Source organism: Strongylocentrotus purpuratus, unplaced genomic scaffold, assembly GCF_000002235.5.
Source record: "Strongylocentrotus purpuratus isolate Spur 01 unplaced genomic scaffold, Spur_5.0 spur5_scaffold_17, whole genome shotgun sequence".
Lineage (NCBI taxonomy): Eukaryota > Metazoa > Echinodermata > Echinoidea > Camarodonta > Strongylocentrotidae > Strongylocentrotus > Strongylocentrotus purpuratus.
In genome coordinates this window covers 19,737,364-19,758,799 of record NW_022145602.1, presented here as the reverse complement: position 1 = coordinate 19,758,799, position 21,436 = coordinate 19,737,364, and the positions used below count along the sequence as shown (strand labels likewise).

The 21,436-nt window shown below is 38.7% G+C and overlaps 1 protein-coding gene across 2 annotated transcripts; it reads right to left on the bottom strand.

The window, feature by feature from the left end:
- Positions 1-595: 595 nt before the first annotated feature.
- Positions 596-21,177, bottom strand: LOC585233 (excitatory amino acid transporter-like). 2 transcript variants are annotated; one of them, XM_030987850.1, is made up of 11 exons: positions 21,105-21,177; positions 18,340-18,695; positions 17,228-17,441; positions 11,562-11,604; positions 9,925-10,093; positions 8,305-8,431; positions 7,312-7,542; positions 6,036-6,230; positions 4,898-5,032; positions 2,723-2,822; positions 596-1,833 (listed from the first exon to the last, which is right to left on the bottom strand). In XM_030987850.1, exons 2-11 carry the CDS (start codon positions 18,674-18,676, stop codon positions 1,702-1,704), a joined length of 1,683 nt encoding a protein of 560 aa, XP_030843710.1. In that variant the 5' UTR covers positions 18,677-18,695; positions 21,105-21,177; the 3' UTR covers positions 596-1,701. The 2 variants fall into 2 exon arrangements, with proteins under 2 accessions (XP_030843710.1, XP_030843709.1); XM_030987849.1 differs by having other exon boundaries at positions 18,340-18,691.
- Between the last annotated feature and the right edge of the window lie 259 nt (positions 21,178-21,436).

The following is a 21,436-nucleotide window of genomic DNA, read 5'->3' as shown; positions in this document are numbered from 1 at the left end:
GGTTAGCATGTAACTTATGTGTCATATGAAGGTGTCAATGACCATGCGATAACAAGAGAATGAAATAAAGATAAAAAGGTTACCATGAAATGTACAACATAATAATGAATATTTCTAAAGCGTTAACAAACATTAAAACAATTTCATAATGTCAAGTTCACGAATCTTCGAGCATCTCAACCATTAAGTAAATGCATAACTTAAAGAAACCTTGATGAACACTTTGTCTAGGCACCGTGCATCACATGACACCATTTGCCCTGGTCTGTCAATTTTGCAAATAAAATTAAGGGTGAACAAAAATATATCACTTTTTTCGTAGCTGCGGGTGAATCTTTCCATTTCTCAAAACCGGTAAAATCGGTTGAAAAATCTGCTTTAGTATACAACTCACAGTTATTTAGATCAATGTCTGCACTTGTAATATAATACAGCAAAATTTACATATATAAGCTGTAACTAACCAACAATATCGGTAACTGGGTAATAATACAAATGTTTTTAATCAAATAAATTCAGATCCATCAAAATTGTAAATTGACTAGATGAATGCTGTACTTATACAATGATCTGGAATACATAATTATCTTTTTTTAAGTATATACATGTATATGTATTGTACGGGATACACAAAAAGTGACTGAAACTTTCAAGAGTAGAGGAAGGTTACGTATCACAAAAGGGCTCAGTATAGAGCGAACGTTTCAGTATTAGAAAACGCCAGATAAATAAAGAGAAAAAAATGCACATGTAGATGAGGGAGGGAGTGATCTAGAGTTTGAGAGATGGGGAGGTGTGGGTGTGTGTGTGAGTGTATGTGAGAAAGAGAAAGTGAAATAATAAGAGAAAGAAAGAGATAGATGGCAAGAGAGAGTTAATCTGTGTGTTTATGTGTGGGGGCGATGGAAGAGAGAAGAGAAGAAAGAGAGAGAGAGAGAGAGAGAGCGTTGTAACAATGTAAAGGGGAACACTGAAAATGACACCAATAAAATATAGAAAGAATAATACAAAAAGACAATTGATAATCACTGCGATGTATATACAATCATGGCAAAATGTCTAACTTGACTGTTTAACACTGCTTCCAAAAACAAAATAATCTTATCATAAACATGACTAAGATATATCTCAGAGTAAATACATACGATTCTAAAAGCTTTTCTACTCAAGGCTTAGTCTTCAATTTATTCGCCTTATTCTAAATATTCTACTATAAGGTTGAGTAGTAGTCATGCAATTGCATTGTGAAGAAACAACATCTGGAGAAGATGGAGAGAACGTTTTGGGAATGATCGAAATGGAAACGGATTGACTCAGACTATCTTGAAATTACACGCAACGCACATAAATTAACAAAAAATGACTATACTAGATAAAAAAAAATGTGGCATGACAGTTCGGTTCAAACTTTTCAGAAATTTTTCCTCATAATTCAAATATTTTTTTGTTCAGGGGATATTTTTACTGTATGAACGTAATAATCTTCCACACTGACATACAAAATTGAATAATCTCACAAATTGTTTCTTCGTCTCTACCAGAACTCAACTTGTCTGTAACGCAATGTGAACGAAACTGAGTAAATACTGCACCTGATTACTTGTACACTGTAGATTATTCGTGATAACTATACATACTACGAAACAAAGGAAAGTGACATCTGAACAAACAAAATTACTCTATCTTCCGTCGAAGTGTAGTCTACACACCAGACTCGCAGTTGGCCCCTTCTTTCTTGTCAACGTTTTCTACTACTTTTGCATCTTCTATCTCGGCTTTCCCGGAGTGGATGACGTCATCGCCTTTACCTGCCTCCAGCTCCAATTCAGCCTCCTAAGAATAAAAGAGTAAACAAAAGGTAGTTGGAAATACATCACCATAAATGATTGGGAAATGTGGAGAGGAAGGAGAGAGTGGGAGGGCGCGTGGTGGGTATTATATCTATTTCACCATGATAGTGTATATATTACCATCGGATTTGCGTGTTTTCCTTTGCCTTCCAATATATTTTTGAAAAATCAAATCGGTCACTGGTCACCAGCTTATTGGGCGACTGGTTTGATAACAGTACGACTTCCCGCCAATTGGCTTTTTTTTTTGGGGGGGGGGGGGTGGTACAAATGAAATTCATTTCATATTGAATCCATATGGATTTCTTTGACATTCAGTCGTAGTCAGGTATTAACGGGTGTCAGTGGGTATAATAACTTAACGTGGCAGTAAGAATGATTTGAAGCAAGCTCACCTTGGTTCTGAGGGGTGTTTCACAAAGACTAAGATCGAGGTTAAGTTTATGACAGGCCTTTCATGCCACTGTTTGCTGTCACCATTAACTGGCATTAGTCAAAGTATGTACAAATCATGGTCACAAATCTACAGAATTTACATTTTTGGATAAATCATTATTGAAAGAAAATCTAAAGATCATAATGGTGAGAGCAAACTGTGGCATGAACGGCCTGCCATAGTTAAGTCCAACTTAAAGTCAATCCTAGTCTTTGTGAAACATGCCCCTGGTTGTAAATATTATATTCAGGAAAAAATATATGATTCTTTCACCAGCAGGTCTATAACCTTGGTGAGAAATCATGATATTTTGATTAAAACTGAGGGACTAGTCAGCACAAGGGATCTGTGTAATGTGTCAATAGCTTGGATGAGTGTTGTTGCGGTGATAATCTATATTATAATGGGAGTATATATGAAATACAAACTTGCTAACCTCCTTGTCGAGTGCTTCTAGCTCCTTCTGAGAAAGATGATGCACTATACCAGCTCCGTAAGAATCGCCAACTACGTTGATGGATGTACGGCAACGATCCCTACAGGCCAAAAAGAGATACAAAATACTGAAACAGTATATGTATACATGCAGCGTGTCCACACACAAAACAATTTATCCAAAAACTCTATAACGAAACGTCGTATAAAGAATCATCGTATAAATTCCAGGATGTCCACACACAGACGAAAGTAATCCTGAAACTCTACAGCGAGATGTCGTATAGGTGCGCAGTTTGCTACTGCGATCATGAAATTGAAGCGGAAATGAGAGGTCAGGTCTCCTTTCGCTCGAGACCACGTTAAGCCCCGCCCAGTTATACCGTTCTAGTTCGACTAGTTATACTAGTTACGTCCACACACAACAAATTCCGTGATTAGGCGTGATTAGGCGTGACTCTTTATACGTCGTATAACGAAACGCATGTTTGGGCATCGTTTCGTTATACGACGTTTCGTTATACGACGGATCGTTAGTAAGCGCCCACACACAATTTCATCGTACTACTATCCCGAAACGGTATAACTAATCACGCCTAACAACGGAAAAATGTGTGTGTGGACACGGGGATAGTTATATAACATTACACTCTTACAGCCTGTATGCACTACTTGTAGCTTATTGCGCCCTCTATATAGCCAACAATGCCTAAGTGGTGACTGTAGATCCCCCATTTCCCCCTTTTTCTTATGTTAATTGAGAGCTGATTTGATGAGATAACCACCTACCAGTGACCAGCAGGGAGGTCTAATCCCTCCTGGCCAAACTAGTGCAGACAGGCTTTAAAAGAGTTTGGTAAAATTGTACACAATAAAACAACAAACTTTAGACAATAATAAGTAAAACGCACCCAAATGTGGGTAATATCTTACCAAACAAACATGTGCGTTTCCATTTTGTATAAATCCTGTAATCTTATTCCAAAATATTTGTAGAGTGTACATAATATACTTTTTCAACAAAACAACGCAATCAAATACAAAGTAAAATGACAATTAGCAAGAACTCTTTAGATATTACCGTAAATCGAGTTGATTTGATACGTAGTTTATTATTGTTATTATTGTTATTATGTTTTCATTATTATTATCATAATTATTATTGTTATTATTATTAGTGTAAATATTTGTTCGGCAGAGACAAAATCAAGTAAACAATGGTTACAAAAACAATAGTAAGGTTTGAAAAAGTCAAATGGTACAGGTAAACATATGATTAACTGAATTAATATAATACGAAGGTTATCCTTCCCAATCAATGTGACCTTACATAAATAAAACAAAATAGCTTGCACATTAATTGCAAGTACAAGTAAAAATTAACAATAAAACATTTAATGTTACATTGTGTTCATGTATATGTGTCACAAAAAAGGGAGAAAACATTGATTACCGAACATTGAACATAACATGAACCACGAGAGGGTGCTTTCACGGGGAAACACTAATAATTATGATTACATACTGGCATTCACTGATTTTGGTAATCATCATTTATAGTCCAATGGGTTATTCAGAAATCGCAATAATAATAATGATGATAATAATAATGTAGGTTTTCCCGGCCAATTCGTCAAAGCAGCAATCAATTTCATTAATGTTCGAGTAAATTTTCTCCACTCGTTGCTCACCTGTTTCATTTTTAAACTTGTTCCAATCAATTTCGTTTTGAGTCATCGAATTTTCTAAACATGCACATTCAAATTCAAATAAACATAATAACAATAATAAAACCAATAATGATGATAATACAATAATGATAAATAGCAATAATAATGAAAGCGGAGTCTTATAATTATAGCTCTCATGTCCGGCACAATGTCTCTCCTGGAGGCCACTCTGGATTTTAGCATGGTTGGCAAAACAATGCTCGAGCATTTTAAGGAATCGATTTCTGTTAGGTATTCATTTACATTACATGGATGGAGTATGGCAAATGTAGATACATGACTTGCCCTACAGCATTAGTGCTGTGGCAGGGAATTGAACCCTGTACCTTTGTGATATATAATAGAGCTTTGAAATTTCCCTAGAGCTGATTTCTTGAAAGTCTTTACAATCACGTTCATGTACAAACAAAATAATAAAACGATAGATTGATTGAACTATTACTCACAGGAACCAGTCGACGGCCATCAGAAGGCTGATCTCTGATATAGGAAAATCGACTGCAGTCAAGACTAGAACGAGGGTGACAATACCTGCACTCGGTATACTAGCCGCACCAATGCTGCCAAGGGTAGCCGTAAGACTGCAGGAAAAGATAAATTTGAATAAAGATAATAACAAAGGTTAGATAAAAAGGAGTAAAGAAATTGAATAAATGAATTGGATAATGAACATTAAAAGATGATGACGTGGATCCTAATCAAATGATTGGTCGAAAGCGTGACCAGGCATTTATTTTGCCTAACGCGTAATTTGGATAATGACCGGGAATTATCCAATTCTCCGGTCAGTAGAAAAATTATGTTATAAACATCATTTTATAAAACAAATAAAACATAATATTATAAAACAAATAATACACATCATTTTGTTCGGGCATATGGTAGAATTACCCACACTCGATACCTGTTTTTAGGTATCGAGTGTGGGTAATTCTACCATATGCCCGAACAAAATGATGTGTATTATTTGTTTTATAAGACTATGTTTTATAACATGATTTTACTAATGACCGGTCATTAGAATTGGATAATGACCGGTCATCATCCAAATTACGCGTTAGGCAAAATAAATGCCTGGTCATGTGTACGCTTTCAACTAATCATTTGATTATGATCCACGTCATCATCTTATAAAAGTCAAACCTTTGTGTTACTTACGGGACCCTTGTGTGTTTTTCTGAATAAAAGAAATGATGTCTTTCAGGGCAATGGAAGATAGAGCAAAGATAAGTTTGAAAAGTGCTATTCAGACAGTGAACTCACAGACACAGAGGTAAATACTGTTATCTTACTTTACACATAAACGGTATTTACTTCAAATGAGTTGAATAAAAAAATCATCAGTATTTTAGTGTCATGATTAGCGCTGAGTTAGTTTTGGGGTACCATGCGGAATGCGGTATTCCGTATAGCTGTTCCGCCTTAATAACACGAGAGCAAAAACTTCCGCAGAATTAACTCGGGCAATTATTTTATCATCTAAAAATATGTTCTGATTATGTATCTCAACCTTCGCATGTTTAAAAAAGGTGATAGACAAGGCTTATTTGTCTAAAGTCTCTGCGATATTGTTGTTATTCTCACCTGATTGTGACGAGCTTAACGAACCCCATGGGCTTTCCATACAGTTGCCCGATAAAAATGGTCGCTACGGCCTCGTAGAGGGCGGTCCCGTCCATGTTGACTGTTGCGCCAATGGGGAGGACGAATCGTGTCACCCTCTTATCAACCTTCAGGTTCTCCTCGAGACAACGGAAAGTGACAGGGAGGGTCGCAGAGCTGAGAGGCAAAGAGAGAGAGAGAGAGAGAGAGAGAGAGAGAGAGAGAAAGAGAGAGAGAGAGAGATAGAGGGGGAGGAAGGGAGAGAGAGAGACAGACAGAGAGAGGGAGAGAGGGTGAGAGAGAGAGGGAAGGAAAGAGAGAGAGAAAGAGGAGAAAGAGATAGAGAAAAAGAGAAAGAGAGGGAAAGAGAGCAACAGAAGAAGACAGAGACAGAGAGGGCCGGAGACAGAGAGAAAAAATACAAAAACCTGATGCAGAGGAGGCGTTTATACCACTGATTGTGCCAATCAATAACATTCATATCACAATGATAAGCAGCGTACAATATTCCCATACATAACGTCTACACCCCTGCGCGCCACCGAACTTCTATCGTACACCTATGTCTTATACATATTCTATTTCACGTAGGTTATGGTTGGCTACCAAATTCTTTACCCATCTAAGGATGCGTTTAAGCTCAATTTTGAAGGCAGAATGAGCGATTAGAAACGCTCATCGTAATCGCAGTTCCACGGTGTACTATTTATGCTCACTTCTCTGGCTCCTCCAGGCAAATCTCGCTGGGTGGCCTTAATTGGCCTTGCAGCTGGATTCGCAAACCTGCACTGCGCATGCTACGTAGACCCACTAGAGGTCAGTGCGTTGACCCCATTCAAACGCGTTTACAAATTATTGTGCGTTTATGCTTCCCCAGAATCGCTAATTTTGCAGAATCGCCGATCGTAAACGCACCTTTTTGTGAGTTTACGGTCGGACATCGTGATCGCCGTTTTTCGGTGATTCTACAAAAGTGAGAAAGGACGCAACCGTGTTTTGAACTAAACGCGTAACAGATGCCTGATTCCGGCCAGAAAAAGTTGAGCATAAACATATCCTAATACTCCCTTTGTTCTTGCTGCTGTTTTAATCGCTGACCTCTTGCGCGCTCCAACATTTAACATGTTGTTTTTTTATGAATATTCATGAATTTTTAACAAGCCCTTCTATCTGGCTCTAAAAAGATAATTAGATACTTGGTACGCGTTCTTTAAAAGAAAAGAAATGCAAATGTAAAGGATGAATGGTATTAACTTACCTCGAAGCAGTGGCGAATGCTGTGAGCCAGGCCTGGAGAATTCCTTCAAAGAAGGTGAGTGGATTTTTCCTGGTGCTGGCGTAGAAGATAGTCATCAGGACAGCAAGATGGATGAGAAGCCCCATCACTACGGTCAGCATGTACAGGCCTAGAATAGGCACGATTTCTGACAAGTCCCCCATGCCGAGGACCTTAGCACAGATCAGACTCATGATACCCAACGGAGAGTACCTGGTGCAAGCATGGAGAAGATGGATTTTGTTGTTTTTGTTGTTTTATTTATCTACTTGAATTTTTTCGGGGGGGGGGGTGCAAAATGGCCTTTAATTTTTCCTTTCTACATGAAGCTTTATTTACAACCGCTTATTCTTCAAATGCACAGAATCATAAACATTCAATAGAGTTGTGGAGAATAGATACATCATCATCATAAGTAAACAAAAGCCAAACAATGGTTATCTGTGGGCTCCCTGAAACGAGGTACTATAATTAAATAATTGACATGTAATGAAAATATGCAATGAAATCAGTGCTAAATATTAAGGGCAAAGAAAAACAAAATAATAAAAAACTCATCATTCCAATACATTGAGTGTAATCAATACATTGTGAAATGAGCACCATTTCATGTTGTCTCGCTGCCAACACTCTGATTGTACCATACCATACCATCTACCCATTGCTCCTCGTTGGTGATACTCACTCTCTTCCCTTTCTTCATGAGAGAGAATCAAGAGCACTTTAAATGGTGCCTCAACGCTCACCTATTCCGGTAAACATTGGAGTAGCATGCGCCTGTGAATGTTTTTTTTAAAGGGGCTGTAGCATGGGAAATGCTGGTTGACGCCATCTACGTCTTCTTTTGATTTTGCTGTGAATCACCATCATCACCATCATCATCATCACTATCATCACCGTCATCATCATCGTTATCATCATCACTATCATCATCCGGGTCATCACAGTCATTATTAATTGTATCTCATTACGTACCACATGGTGATGTTGACAAGCTCCATAGTGAGCTCAGACAATATCCTGAAAAATTCCACCATGACATGACCGCGCTCTCCCATTCTGCTCAGCAGTACACCGAAAGGGATAGTGAAAACGAGGATACCTAAAGAATAAAAGGAAGAACGATGAGTCATTATATTTGAGCTTCCCTGAGCCCTAGCATGAAGAATGTTCTGATTAAGGGGTGATTCCCCCCCACTGTAGATTACGGACTTAACTCAATCAAAGGGAAGTGTGTGTGTAATTGGGTTTTGACAAACGTGTATCAATCAGATATGATTATTTACATTATGGACAGACCTTTAACGTCACGATCCGAAAGACGTAATATGACTGCACTTAATTATACAAAACCTTTAACAATGACAACATTGCCGTCGAGAAGGGGTTAATTGTCAAACGTCCTTAAAAATCTGACCTCCTTTTCCTTTAAAGCCTGTAATTCAAATTATGTCGGAAAAACATAATATGGCAGGATATCTTTAAAATGTAAACGCATCGAAATTCTTTTAAAGGCAAGGGGTGTAACATCTCCCATAACAAAAATATTAAAAAATCATATGTGATATTTCATTTAGACTGGCTTTGTCTTTAAGTGAATCTGACAACAATGTGGAAATTATTTTTCAAGAAAAGAATTATGATTCGATACTGGTGTGTGCTTGGATTAATTAACGAGGAAGAATAATATGTAGAGACTAGGTTGACAGACTGTATTATTGGATACTATCCCAATATTGACAGGTGTGGGTGGGCGATGTACTAAAATAATATTTCTTCTTCCGTGACAAAATTATGCTTGATATAATTTTGCCCACATAACCTTAAACGCCCATATGAATTTGAAACTGATCCAATATCTTCATAAATGTTCTGATCATTTTTCATATTGGACGCCTTCATGACTTTGGACATGATCCAAAAAGGATCCATAAAATTAAAATAATCCCATCCTTCCTAATCGGACGTAGAGTATCCAACAGATAACATGCATATTTGTAATGAATCTGAACCTGATCTGGTCATCGAGGATAACATTTTCTCCTGAAAACGTCATGACACATTATACTTGCATATATCATGGGTCTAAATTACATCTCTGTACGCGCGTAACTAGATACCGATAAAATGGGGGGGGGGGGGCGGGAGGGGGATCACATAGGGACACCAGCAGTTGGCGTGGAGGGGGAGGAGTGGAAAATACTTTAACACACGATTTCAACCAACAAAGGAATTTGAAGTTATAATTTAGGATTGTCATTTTCTCGCTTTGTATAGAGCACATACCATGTTAATATTATCATTATTAGCATTCATATTAATATTGATATTATTATCGTTACTATTATTATAATATTAAATATTCTTATTGATAATGTTTTGATATTATTATCATCATTGTTATCATTATTGTTATTATTCTTGTTATTATAATCATTTTCATCATCATTATCATTATTGTTATTTTTGTTATCATCATCAACTTTATCATTGTTATTATTATTATTATTATCATCATCATTATCGTCTTTGTTAGTATTATTATCATTATTGATGGCGCAGTTTTATTGTAACCTCATGTGCACCTTGCCTTACCTAGCACATTCATGTTGTTACTGTAGCCCTCCGTCCTAGCTATCACCGTCACATTTTTAGAGGAGCAAAAACTTGATTCCGAGGCGTTTTTCAAACGACAAACCGATCTGTATGTTTCATTTATAGCTTCATACTTCTCTACGGTCTTTTCTTCAGAGGAGGACTTCGCCTAAAAGTGGAAGAAATAGAAAGAAAGAAAAAGAATGGAATGTGATCCCTAGGGAAGTGGAGAGTGTGGCCTGTATAGTATGGAATAGTAAATGAGTCAAGGAACAGGGGTAACAATAACATTATCATTATTTATTTATTTTTTATTATCACGATCATTATTATTGTTATCATCATTATTATTATCATTAGTAGCAGCAGCAGCAGTAGTAGTAGTAGTAGTAGTAGTAGTAGTTGTAGTCATAATATTAGTAGCAGTTTTAATACAAGTAGTACTATAGGTTTTCCCGGCCAATTTCGCAGTTATTCAGTCTATTTTACATAAAGTTCGTTCAATTTGGAGCAAACATCATTATCGGCTGTAATTCAATGTATCTCATCGGAATAGGATTTTTTCATTAATATCATTCAAATTCCTTCCGTCTAGCGCGTGCGCCAAGATTCATTCAAATTTATCAGCAATTGCCGAATGGGCAGTCGATTTGGTATTAGATGTTCATTCAAATTAACATGGACGTTGGTTATGTAAGCCTGTATTATTCTGTCTATCTCAATCGCCTGAAATTGAAATGATATTGATTTATTCCGTTTTATTGTAGGTATCGGATGCACTTTTAACAGGGTATTAATGAAGATCTTTACCACTGTTAATATAAGATGTTTCTCTAATTTCTTCAATTCTCATAGCTCCATTAGATCAGATGGCTAAAAATCCACCAAATAAAAACTAATTTAGCGAAGACATATTGACTGGGCATAGTTCTCATTGTGCGTACAATTCAAGGACCAATAGATGGGGTTGAAGTTAACAATAGATACGAGCAGTATAAGATACGCGTAATGCTCTTGGGGTATGTTTATGCTCAAATTTTTCTGGCCAGAATCAGGCATCTGTTACGCGTTTAGTTCAAAACACGGTTGCGTCCTTTCTCACTTTTGTAGAATCACCGAAAAACGGCGATCACGATCGCCGATCGTTAACTCACAAAAAGGTGCGTTTACGATCGGCGATTCTGGGGAAGCATAAAAGCACAATCATTTGTAAACGCGTTTAAATGGGGTCAACGCGCTGGCCTCTAGTGGGTCTACGTAGCATGCGCAGTGCAGGTTTGCGAATCCAGCTGCAAGGTCACCCAGCGAGAATTGCCTGGAGGAGCCAGAGAAGTGAGCATAAACAGTACACCGTGGAACTGCGATTACGATGAGCGTTTACGATGGGCGTTTCACATCGCGACGGGTAAATTCTTTCGACTCTTCGAAAATATTCGTTGACGTTATATTTTGTTCAAATGTCGTTTTTTTAGGATTGACATGAGGGATGCGGCAAATAAAAAAATATCGAGTGCTTATTTTTTTCAGGTCACGGTTAGAAACAAAGCTCCACAAAGATCCAGAGATTGCAGTTCAGTTTCGATATCACTTTGGGAAAAAGTGCCCCCAAAGCAGTTAATATTTAAAAAACATCTTACCTGTTGAAAACACGCTTGTACAAGGTTGGACGGGAACAGATTCCTGTCGTAATGAAAGAGGAAAATAAGAGAAAATTTATTCTTAGGATCTTGGATCTTGGATTCTTTTCCTCCCAAATTTTCCGAAGAAGAGTTTTGACTGGAGGTGGTGGAGGGTGGACGATTACATTTTGGAGCGTTATCAACGGGCATATCTCCCAGGCCAATGACAAATTTGAATTTTAAAATTTTAAATTCCTGTGATGATTATTATTTTTCCATCGGTATTGTCATTATCGGATGAAAACAGGAAAAATATTCCCGGGAAGGAGGATGATCTTTTTTGCCAGAATCTCAATTGTCGGGTTTTTCAAGTTTGTGACTGAATGAAGTAAGTAAGGCATACATTTTGACAATATGTTGTAGCCACTAAATAGGTTCTGTTGTCAAAATACAAAAAGAACGATATAACATTAAGCAATCGATCGCCTCCATGCCCGAATATTTATGAAGTGACGGTTGCCCGAATTTAAGGCGATAATTGCTCATTTAAAACTATTGTTCACTTAAACTTATGGGCCCGAATTCACAAAGGAGGTTTGTCGACAAACCTTGGTTTTCGTACGTCATATGACGCGTTTTACGCGTTGTTTTACAAACCTGGTTTGTAAAGAACAAAAGGAGGTTTGGTGAAACAAAAGGAGGTTTGAGCTCAAACCTTGGTCTGAGCTCAAACCTTGCTTTGTGAATTCGGGCCTAAAGGTGTATAGCCAACACTTTCTGACTGACGTAAAGATAAGGCATGCTTTTAATTTAAATACGCATTGATTTGTTCCGATCAGATTTAGAAAAGTAGAAGGTAAAGGTCACTGATTTTGAAAATTGATTATTTTAGCAAATTATTAAGGCATAACCAATAAGCGAATTCGTGATTAGGATTTGCGCATGGGCAGATAAAGGTCATTCGTACCCAAATTGTAAAACTATTGAGACGAATACTCGGATCGTGCTTGTGAAATTTATGTAATCAGTATTCATTTATGCACCAACAGTACATTTATCTGATACACAGGTGGAAGTATTCTTCTCAAGAGGCAAATAAAAGGTATTAATGAAGCACCTCTTTATCTTTCTTTTTGTTTTCATTGAAATTATATTTGTGTTTGTATGCATCTTATTCAATGTACTTAAAATGTATAATCATGTAAAATGAAGAAATATTTGATACTTTATGTATATGATTATGTTTCATTTTGAAAATGCAGAAATAAAAATAAACAAACAAGCAAACAAACAAACCTCCATCCCTTTGGCAGTGATATGTGGGACGTATCCACCGTGTAAAAGATCTGTGGATATTTTGGGGTCATGCGTTCCAGAGCTATTTACGAACTCGCTTATTCAAATGACGGCCCGCGATATTAAAAGTTTCCATGGCCTCACTGGTTTTCTGATAACTTTTTAAAGTTCTTACACTAACAGAGTTGTTATCGTTCCCTGTCTGTGCTCTAGGGCTCATGGCCCATCGGTCTCCTTAGTTTTTGATATCGTGGGATATCGATCACATGGGATACTGTTTTAATGCGTTGTCGATCACCTTGGCTGTGAATCTACCGTATTGGCCAGAGTAATGACTACTTAGGACATTGACTGATAACATCAAGCAGTAGACGGGAATATTAGGGACTTTTAGATTGAGTGGACGAGAACACGACGAACGCCGACTGATCATGCGTGTCAACGTACTTAACTGCCCATGTTGGCTACAATTAGAAATCTTTTAGATTGCACTCGACGATATGCATGCAGGAAGTAACACAATAAACATCGCGGACAAAGAAAGAGGACAAAATATACAGTTCCTCATTCTACCCTCAACAAAAGAACATCCCTTCACTGCTAATATGTAAATATGTGTAGAACAGGTGAATATGCATGCATGTGACACCTGTTCTACACATTTTTACATAATAACAGGAAAAGTGATGTTCCTTTGTCTACCTGAGGAACTGTATATTTTATGCGCACGCGGCATACTAGTACCTTTCAGCATGTAAAGGCGCTATATAAATTTCAATATGTATGCATGTACTAGATTTAGGAAAAATCAAGGTTGACGCATTCTCGATCGCCGACTGAGACAACATAACGCATGCGCAGTGACTTAAAATGACGTCAAACGTTGCAGTCAAAGCTGTCGACGTGCAAATCTAAAAGTACCTATTATTTGTCTGCAGTACGATTGTATAGCAGACAAATGTTGTTTGTATCGTTAATGAATGCATACTTACGTTGGGTCCGGGGCTGTGCCCCGATGGAATGTAATTTGCATAAGCAGCTCGTACAGGTGTGCGAGCTAATTCTGCCACGGAGACCAGGGCGTGGCATGAATTAGTGTGTAATTGAATCATTATAGCTTGAACTTTCAACGAGACAACTTTTATTTACAATAAAAGAGCGTTGTGTTATGTAATGTTACGACATGACTGTGTTTTATTAAGGTTTTCCAGAGTTTTTATGCTCGTTGAGTTTTACCTCTGTTTTTTTAACCTGGACCATGATCGGTCCGGTTTCCAGTGAAGGAAACGAGAAGAAATGTTTGTTAAACATTCATACTGAATAAACGGCCGGCTCTCAGTAGTCGTTGTCAGGCTATTCCACAATAATTGAAGTGTATTATTGTATTATTTGTGTGTATTGGGAGTCAAGAATGGATGACAGACGAAATAATATGTGAGATTATAGGCCAGACTGTCATTTTAACTAGAACAGCTAAAGACACTAGGTTATGGAGAACCCGTGTCTCAAGGTCCCGTCCATTATCGCCCCAGCGGCCTCCAAGTTAAGGCCGGCTCACACTCTGACGAATAGGGGGTACCTCAAGATACGTTAAGCTGCGAATTGCAATTTTGAATTTCCCGGCAATCATCGTGTGTTGCCTTAAATTGTCGTTGACGAATCCGCTAGCGACCGAAGACGGCCGAAATTATCAGTCGCCTTCGCCGACAAATTTGCAGCATGTTACAATTTTTGTGGTGGCAAAAAAAAAATCGTTGTGAATCCGTTCAGATTTGGTTGGAGACCGCAGCATGTTTTTATTACGTCAGTTTGATTTTATTAGACTGTTCGGCACGATGCAATTCTGAATTTATATCAAAAGAAAATGTCCCCTGTTCTTTGTCAAAGCTGTTTCATCATCATTGAGGACGGAGCTATAGGGTCAGGCTGCAATATGCCTCGCCACGACCTACCGTTCCTTGCCGCCAGCCAAACCGCTGCCAGCCGTCTGACCTCGTTCCTTGTTGCCGGGCTCTCTCGAGACATCGTCACTCGCCGCCCAGACAACGTCCGATTTTGGTCGCTAGACTCCATTCACTGCCGCAACCATTCGTCCCTTGCCGTCGTGATGTCGCTTAAGGTCGTTCCCACCCGTCAGCAAATCTTGGTTTCACCCCTATTTCCGTCGCTTTGCCGCCAAATTATTGTGATTTTCACGTCCGTCGCCTTTCGCTGGGTCTTTGCCGCTACTATGTGTAGCTACCATAGTAGTAGTAGTAGCTGTCTGTCGCGAAGCGACAATGACCGCCTTCACTTTCATGAAGGCCGCTTGCAAAGGTGCATGGGTAGGTCTTCTTATCGAGTCACTACACAAGTCCCGTCCTGTGGTCCACACAGGCTTTGGCACGGCAATTCACGGCTTCCAGGTCATCTTGGGTGCATGGCTCTGGCAGGAGTGGGCAGACTAGCAGGTGTTCCATTGTTTGTTCCTGGCCGCATTCACATGATGTTTGTTCGTCCCTAGACCCCACCTCTGCATTAGGACTCTGCATCGACCATAGCCAGTTCTTATGCGGTTGAGGCTAAGCCAGGTAGGCCAAGTCTCACTGGAGCCGGTTGCGAGGGATTCCTTCGGGCTGAGGGAGAGTTTATGTGGAGTGGTCTGAAGGTGGTTAGACCACAAAGTCATCCTTTGGTTGTGAGGGCTGGTATTAAGAGGCTCTACAGAGTGCAGAAAGCTGTGTCTGGCCCACTGGCTGTTGTTCGAAGAGTGGGTGGAGTGGATTGTTTTCTTGTTTGTCCTTTTCTTTCTGGGACAGGACCAACCTTCTGACGTGTGGAGCGGCAATACCGCAGAGCAGGTAGATGTCTTCTACTTTAGTTGGCCTAAGGCAGCCAGTGATCGCTCTGCAAGATGAATTTAGAGCTGGGTCGATCTTGGGTGCATGGGCCGACCTACTCCATACTGGTGATGCATACTCCGCAGCAGAGAAGCAAAGCGCGAGGGCTGTCGTCCGGATTGTTCTGGCATCAGTCCCCCAGTTGGTGTTGGCTAGCTTCTTAAGGATGCTGTTGCGGGCTCCAACTTTTGCCTTTGGGTAGGTACCGGTAGCTCTTGCAAGTTACAACGGCACGCTCTCGGGGAAAATATTGTATACAAAGATACACCGTCTTGAGAGGTTCTGGTTAAAACTATGCGCAAGAGGCGACTCCAATAGTACTATTTGCTGAGCGGCGCAGCCCCCCGAAGGAAATGGTACTATTGGAGTCACCGAGGCCCAAAGTTTTTAATTAGGCCTATATACCTCACTTAAGAAATCCAGCCATCTGATTGGTCGAAATTGGAGTCGTGATTTTAGCCATTCCCGTGACACGAAAAATGCCGATACCGGTTAATAGTCCAAGAGTGAGATGCCTCAAAATTCCGGTTACCATAAAAAAAAAAAAAAAGGGTAAAATGTTGCTGCGATACCCATAGGTTTACGTGTTAAAATGTTCTTTCTGCGAGCGCAGACACCATACGGTGCTTTTGTCTGCGATTCCCAAATGATAGACACTTTCAGTCATTTTTCATGCAAAGATTACTCAGATTTCCGTGATGTTCTAACCAATCTTTACTCAATAAAAGGATAAGGTAAGAATTCTTGATAGATTTTTGTTTCAATTCGGCCTATAAAAGACATATCGACTGCTATAATATTCGAAGTCTGGCTGCTTTATATGCTCGCGCGCCGTCCACCCAGGCGCGCCTCATGTTCATGGCTAGTCTAGTTCTGGACCCTATATTGGTTGTTGTTATTCGCCGACTATAAACGTTAAGCCGAGTGTTGGCGCGATCCTTAGTGATTGCGCGATCCCCACAAATACCGGCGGTCTGTGGGGATCACGTAATTACTAAGGATCGCGCCATCACTCGGCTTAACGTTTAAAGTCGGCGAATAACAAAAATCAATATAGGGTCCAGAACTAGACTAGGTCATGGCAGGAGGTGCGCGCGTTTCCTCGAGCCTATAAAACAGCCAGGCCTCTCAAAGCAGTTGATATATCTATATCAGTACCTCGAAAAGAAGGCGTTGTTGTGTTATACCCTGCAACAAAAATGTATCTTTGAAAAAAAAAGGGGAAAAAAAGAAAAATCAAAATTTAAAAAAATTACAATTCCCCCCCCCCCCCGCAAAAAAAAAAAAAAAATCAATCAAAAAAATCAACTACCAAATAGCACTCTCAAAAAGTAATTTACTCCAAAATAGTACTCTCAAAAAGTATGTTACTCCCAAATAGTACTTTTTCAGAGCTACCTTTAAATAGTTAAAATATTTCTGGTCACGTGACGAGCTCTCAACCAATCAAAAACCAATAAATTTTTGACGCAGGATATAATACATATAGATAGATAATGAGAACAATACCTCAGGATACCAATGAGCGAATCGAGGGGATTTGCTGAATCACTTCTTTCATCAAGGTCGATGCCATGTTCATCCAGGAATTTCGGCTTACCAGGACGAATTGCGACGACGACGATGATTCCGATGAAGACAGCGATGCACGATGTCGTGAAGTAGTAAACGAGTGCCCGTGCTCCCAATTTCCCACAGGATCTGGTGTCAAGACTCGTCAGACCTTGACATGAAATTCGTGAATATAAAGATTTAATGTGGCTCCCCTTTTATTTGTAGGTTAAAGTATTGCTCACCCCAACGCGTTGAGTATGGAATAAAGATACTATGCACTGGATTGTCATGACGATAGCATATCTTTTGCCTCAATCTTGCTTTAAAAAAAGATATATATAAAAAACACTATACATCAACATTCTAAACTGGACTGCGCACATGTCAAGTGACTTAAAAACTGCTCGTCTGTTTATAGACTGGACTTAAATGCATTTGAGGTCATATTTTGAAATCAATAATTCTGATGAGAAAGTAATGCTATATTCCCCTATCGATATTACGAAAGCTCTCAAATCGTTATCATCTTCAACAAAAACCAGCATTCTCTTCAAAGATTTGACATGTTTGAAAACGTAAGAGTAATATGTCCTTTCGCTTTTTCGGTTTGTTTCAGCTCCGATAAAAAATGATTGGTACTGGAATAATTGGCTCTTTAACTCTTGCCGCGTCATACCAAAAGGCGTTAAAAGACGGGAGTTGCTGCTACCTTGTTTGGCGTTCAACAATAAGGGATAGAGCAACGTCGATCTGGCTGCTCAGTGGCTGCCGGGCTCACGATCAATTGGGCAAAAACAATTTCCATTTTCGGTTTAACTTGATAACATTTGGAGTGGACTTTAAAGACCGTCAATACTACTGGGCAAGAAGGGATTAGACCACACAGTGAGGTCACTGACAGGTGGCTATCTCATTAACTCAGCTCTCAACTAACATAAGAAAAAGAGGATCATGGGGGACCAACAGGCACCGATTGGGGAAGTTTTCTATATAGAGGGAGCAAGGAGGTACAAGTAGGACAGTGGGGCTTTAAAAGAATATTATTAGTATTATTACTTTCATCTTACCCGTGATCAAACTCGAGACTATCAACGGTAGGACGAGCAACTTCAAGAGCCGGACCAGGATATCACCAGGTAGACCAATCGCTTTAATCACATTTTCTGTGAGCTCAGCCTTCCTTAAGACACTCCCGAAGAAAACACCAATAATCACCGCAATCAGGGTGAGCGCCAAGAGCAGGTTGGCCCTCATCCACTTCAGTGCAACCATGCCCATGGACTTCCAATACTTCCAGTTCTTCCAATCCCTCGGGTTCACCGTGGAGTCCGACGTAGTCGCTGGGGTCTCTAATTGTGCCCCACTCTCCGCTTCGTCGATTGCTATTGCTTTCTCATCAGCCATGCTGCGAATTCGTCTCTGTCTTGAGAAAGAAGTTGATGGAATTACACGTAAGATGAGGCATGTAGTAAATGGATACGAACATGAGGAGCGATATATATATATATATATATATCTAATAATTAAGATTATATATATATATATATATATACATTTATATCCTGCATCAAAATTTATTGGCTTTTGATTGGTTGAGAGCTCGTCACATGACCAGAAATATTTCAACTATTTTAAGGTTGCTCTGAAACAGTACTATTTGGGAGTATAAGTACTATTTGGAAGTTGACATTTTTGTTTGATTTGTTTTTATTTTTTTATTTTTCTTCTTCAAATCTTAATTTGATTATTTGTTTTTCTTTCTAATTCTTATTCGATTTTTTCTTCTTCTAATTTCAATAATTTTTTAAATATTTTTGAAATAAAGTTTTGGTGCAGGATATAAAACAATTATGCTATGCCTTCTTGTTGAGGTAAAGTTAACTTAAAACTATGGGCGTTCGTGACTCCAGTAGTACAATTTGTTTCGAGGCAACGCTCCTCAGCAAATAGTACTATTGGAGTCACCTCGTGCGCATAGTTTCAAACTGAACCTCTCAAGACAGTGTATAATTTTGTATCATATTTAATGTGTGGATAAAGCTTTGTGAATAACATTGCCGCGCGTACTAAACACTTTGTAAAAACCACAGTAAAAGCCACATGATTAAACCACGGTTACCAATGCACTCCCCTTATTTCTGTGAAAACAAATTTTATGTATTGCAGTGAACGAAAAGAAATTAAGATTAATCATATTTATAAAAAAAAAAACTGTTTATCTTTAGAATAAGTGATAAACAATGACTATCGCTATATTTGAAAATATTAAAAGATAAGAGAGCCTTTGATTATCTAATTATGCATTTAAGAATTAAAATTAAAATTGTTGGATGTTTGGTTTTTGTATTGCCTGGATATATATTATTCCATCATCATATTATTTTTTAAAATATTTTGTTTACGAATGGCAACTGCTCGCAGCGGCAACAAAGGACTTGTGCGTATTAACTGAGCTCAGTCTTATAAAATACAGAAATGTAAACATGTTCCGTTCCGAACGGTTTTCATAACACTACAGTCTATTGGGGAAAACGAGTATGGTAAAACCGGTCACTCAAAGATTTTTATTTTTTTGAGGCACTTCTTGATCATTTTGAAGCGCGATTTTTTTAGGGCTTCAATATTACACCATATCACAGACACTGGTAACATGTAGGACCGTGTATCTCAGATTTAACATTGTTAAACGATCCCTTTAATTGTGATGCAGTGATGTATAATGAGGGAGAGCAGTGGTCTCGTAATTCGGTGACCCGGGTTCGAAGCCAAGGCGATGCGCTAGTGCCCTTTGGTAAGGCAACCCTCATCAGGGGCGGCGATCCCGGGGGGACGGGGGGACGGGGGGAGGGGACACGTCCCCCCCGCTCAATTTTTTTAGGGGGGGGGGGGGTCGTCCCCCCCCTGGAAATTTGAAAAAGTGCAAAACAAATTGTATAGCATATACTGAATAATGACTGCAACACACTTTTAGGCTCTGGAAGGCCCAAGAGTGCAGCGTTTAGACTAATAAAATTGCAAAAAAATCTCGCTCGGTCGCTACGCTCCCTCGCATAACATCCTCGTAAAAAAAAAATTCGCATTTCGTCCCCCCGGTCATTAACAGAAATCGCCGCCCCTGATCCTCATTACCAGGTCCCTCATAGAGGACCTAAAGCCGTCTGCCGTCTGGTTGCTTAATTACAAGCATTTATGCTTTTTTAGCAGTCAGGTAAATTAACCATCACATCCATAACCATCACATCCATTCGTTTCTATCATTATGACAAAATAATCGATTTGTAAAAACTCATTTATTATTATTGGATAGGCCAATCTATTTTACGTTTTATTGAAAAGGCTTTCCTGATTTATTTCAGCTTGTAAATCTGATTTAGATTATTTAATAACGAAATAAATAGACAAATTAATTGAAAACAAATATATAGTTTTGAAGACAGAACTATGTCAAGAGATCAATAATTATTTTTAATCAATGACATTAATCTTGATTATCAATTCAACATCAAAAAGATAAAATGTGTCAAAAGGACTTGTTACACAATATAAATATGTGACCAAAACTAGGTTTTCAAATCCTTCAGACGTTAATAATAAATTAAGTCAACGAACGGATGGCAACGTTAATTACAATAATTGTTATCATAATAACTCCCTTCATCTGTCATAAATCACTGCACATTTGGCAATAAGTGCTTACTTTAAATTTAGTTCTCCAAAATCATACAAGTTCACAATTACTTAGGGGATATGTTAGAGCTCGCAATTTCTTAGCATAAGTATGATGTAGACAAAATAAGTCTCAATAATCAAAAGCAATGATAGAAATACTCACACTGTATAACGGGAAATGATTTAGGGTTCTTGGAGAGAAACACACGCTCAACCTGTTTCCCCAAAGATGTTTGGCGAATGAAGTGCTGAGTTAGACAAGTGATTATCAATTTCATAATGTAATTAGAGAAAGGTATGATATTCTTCGCGATTTGCGCATGCGTGGTCTAAACTCAAATAAGGAAAACAAGGAGTATTGATGCAAAACAGATAAAAGGGAACCCCAAGACAAGGAAAAGAAGAAATGGGGAAGTGGTGTACATGTAGTCATAGGCTCCATGCCAATAGATTATTGATAAAACGTCTAGTCAGATATGGCTTTCCCTTTCTGAC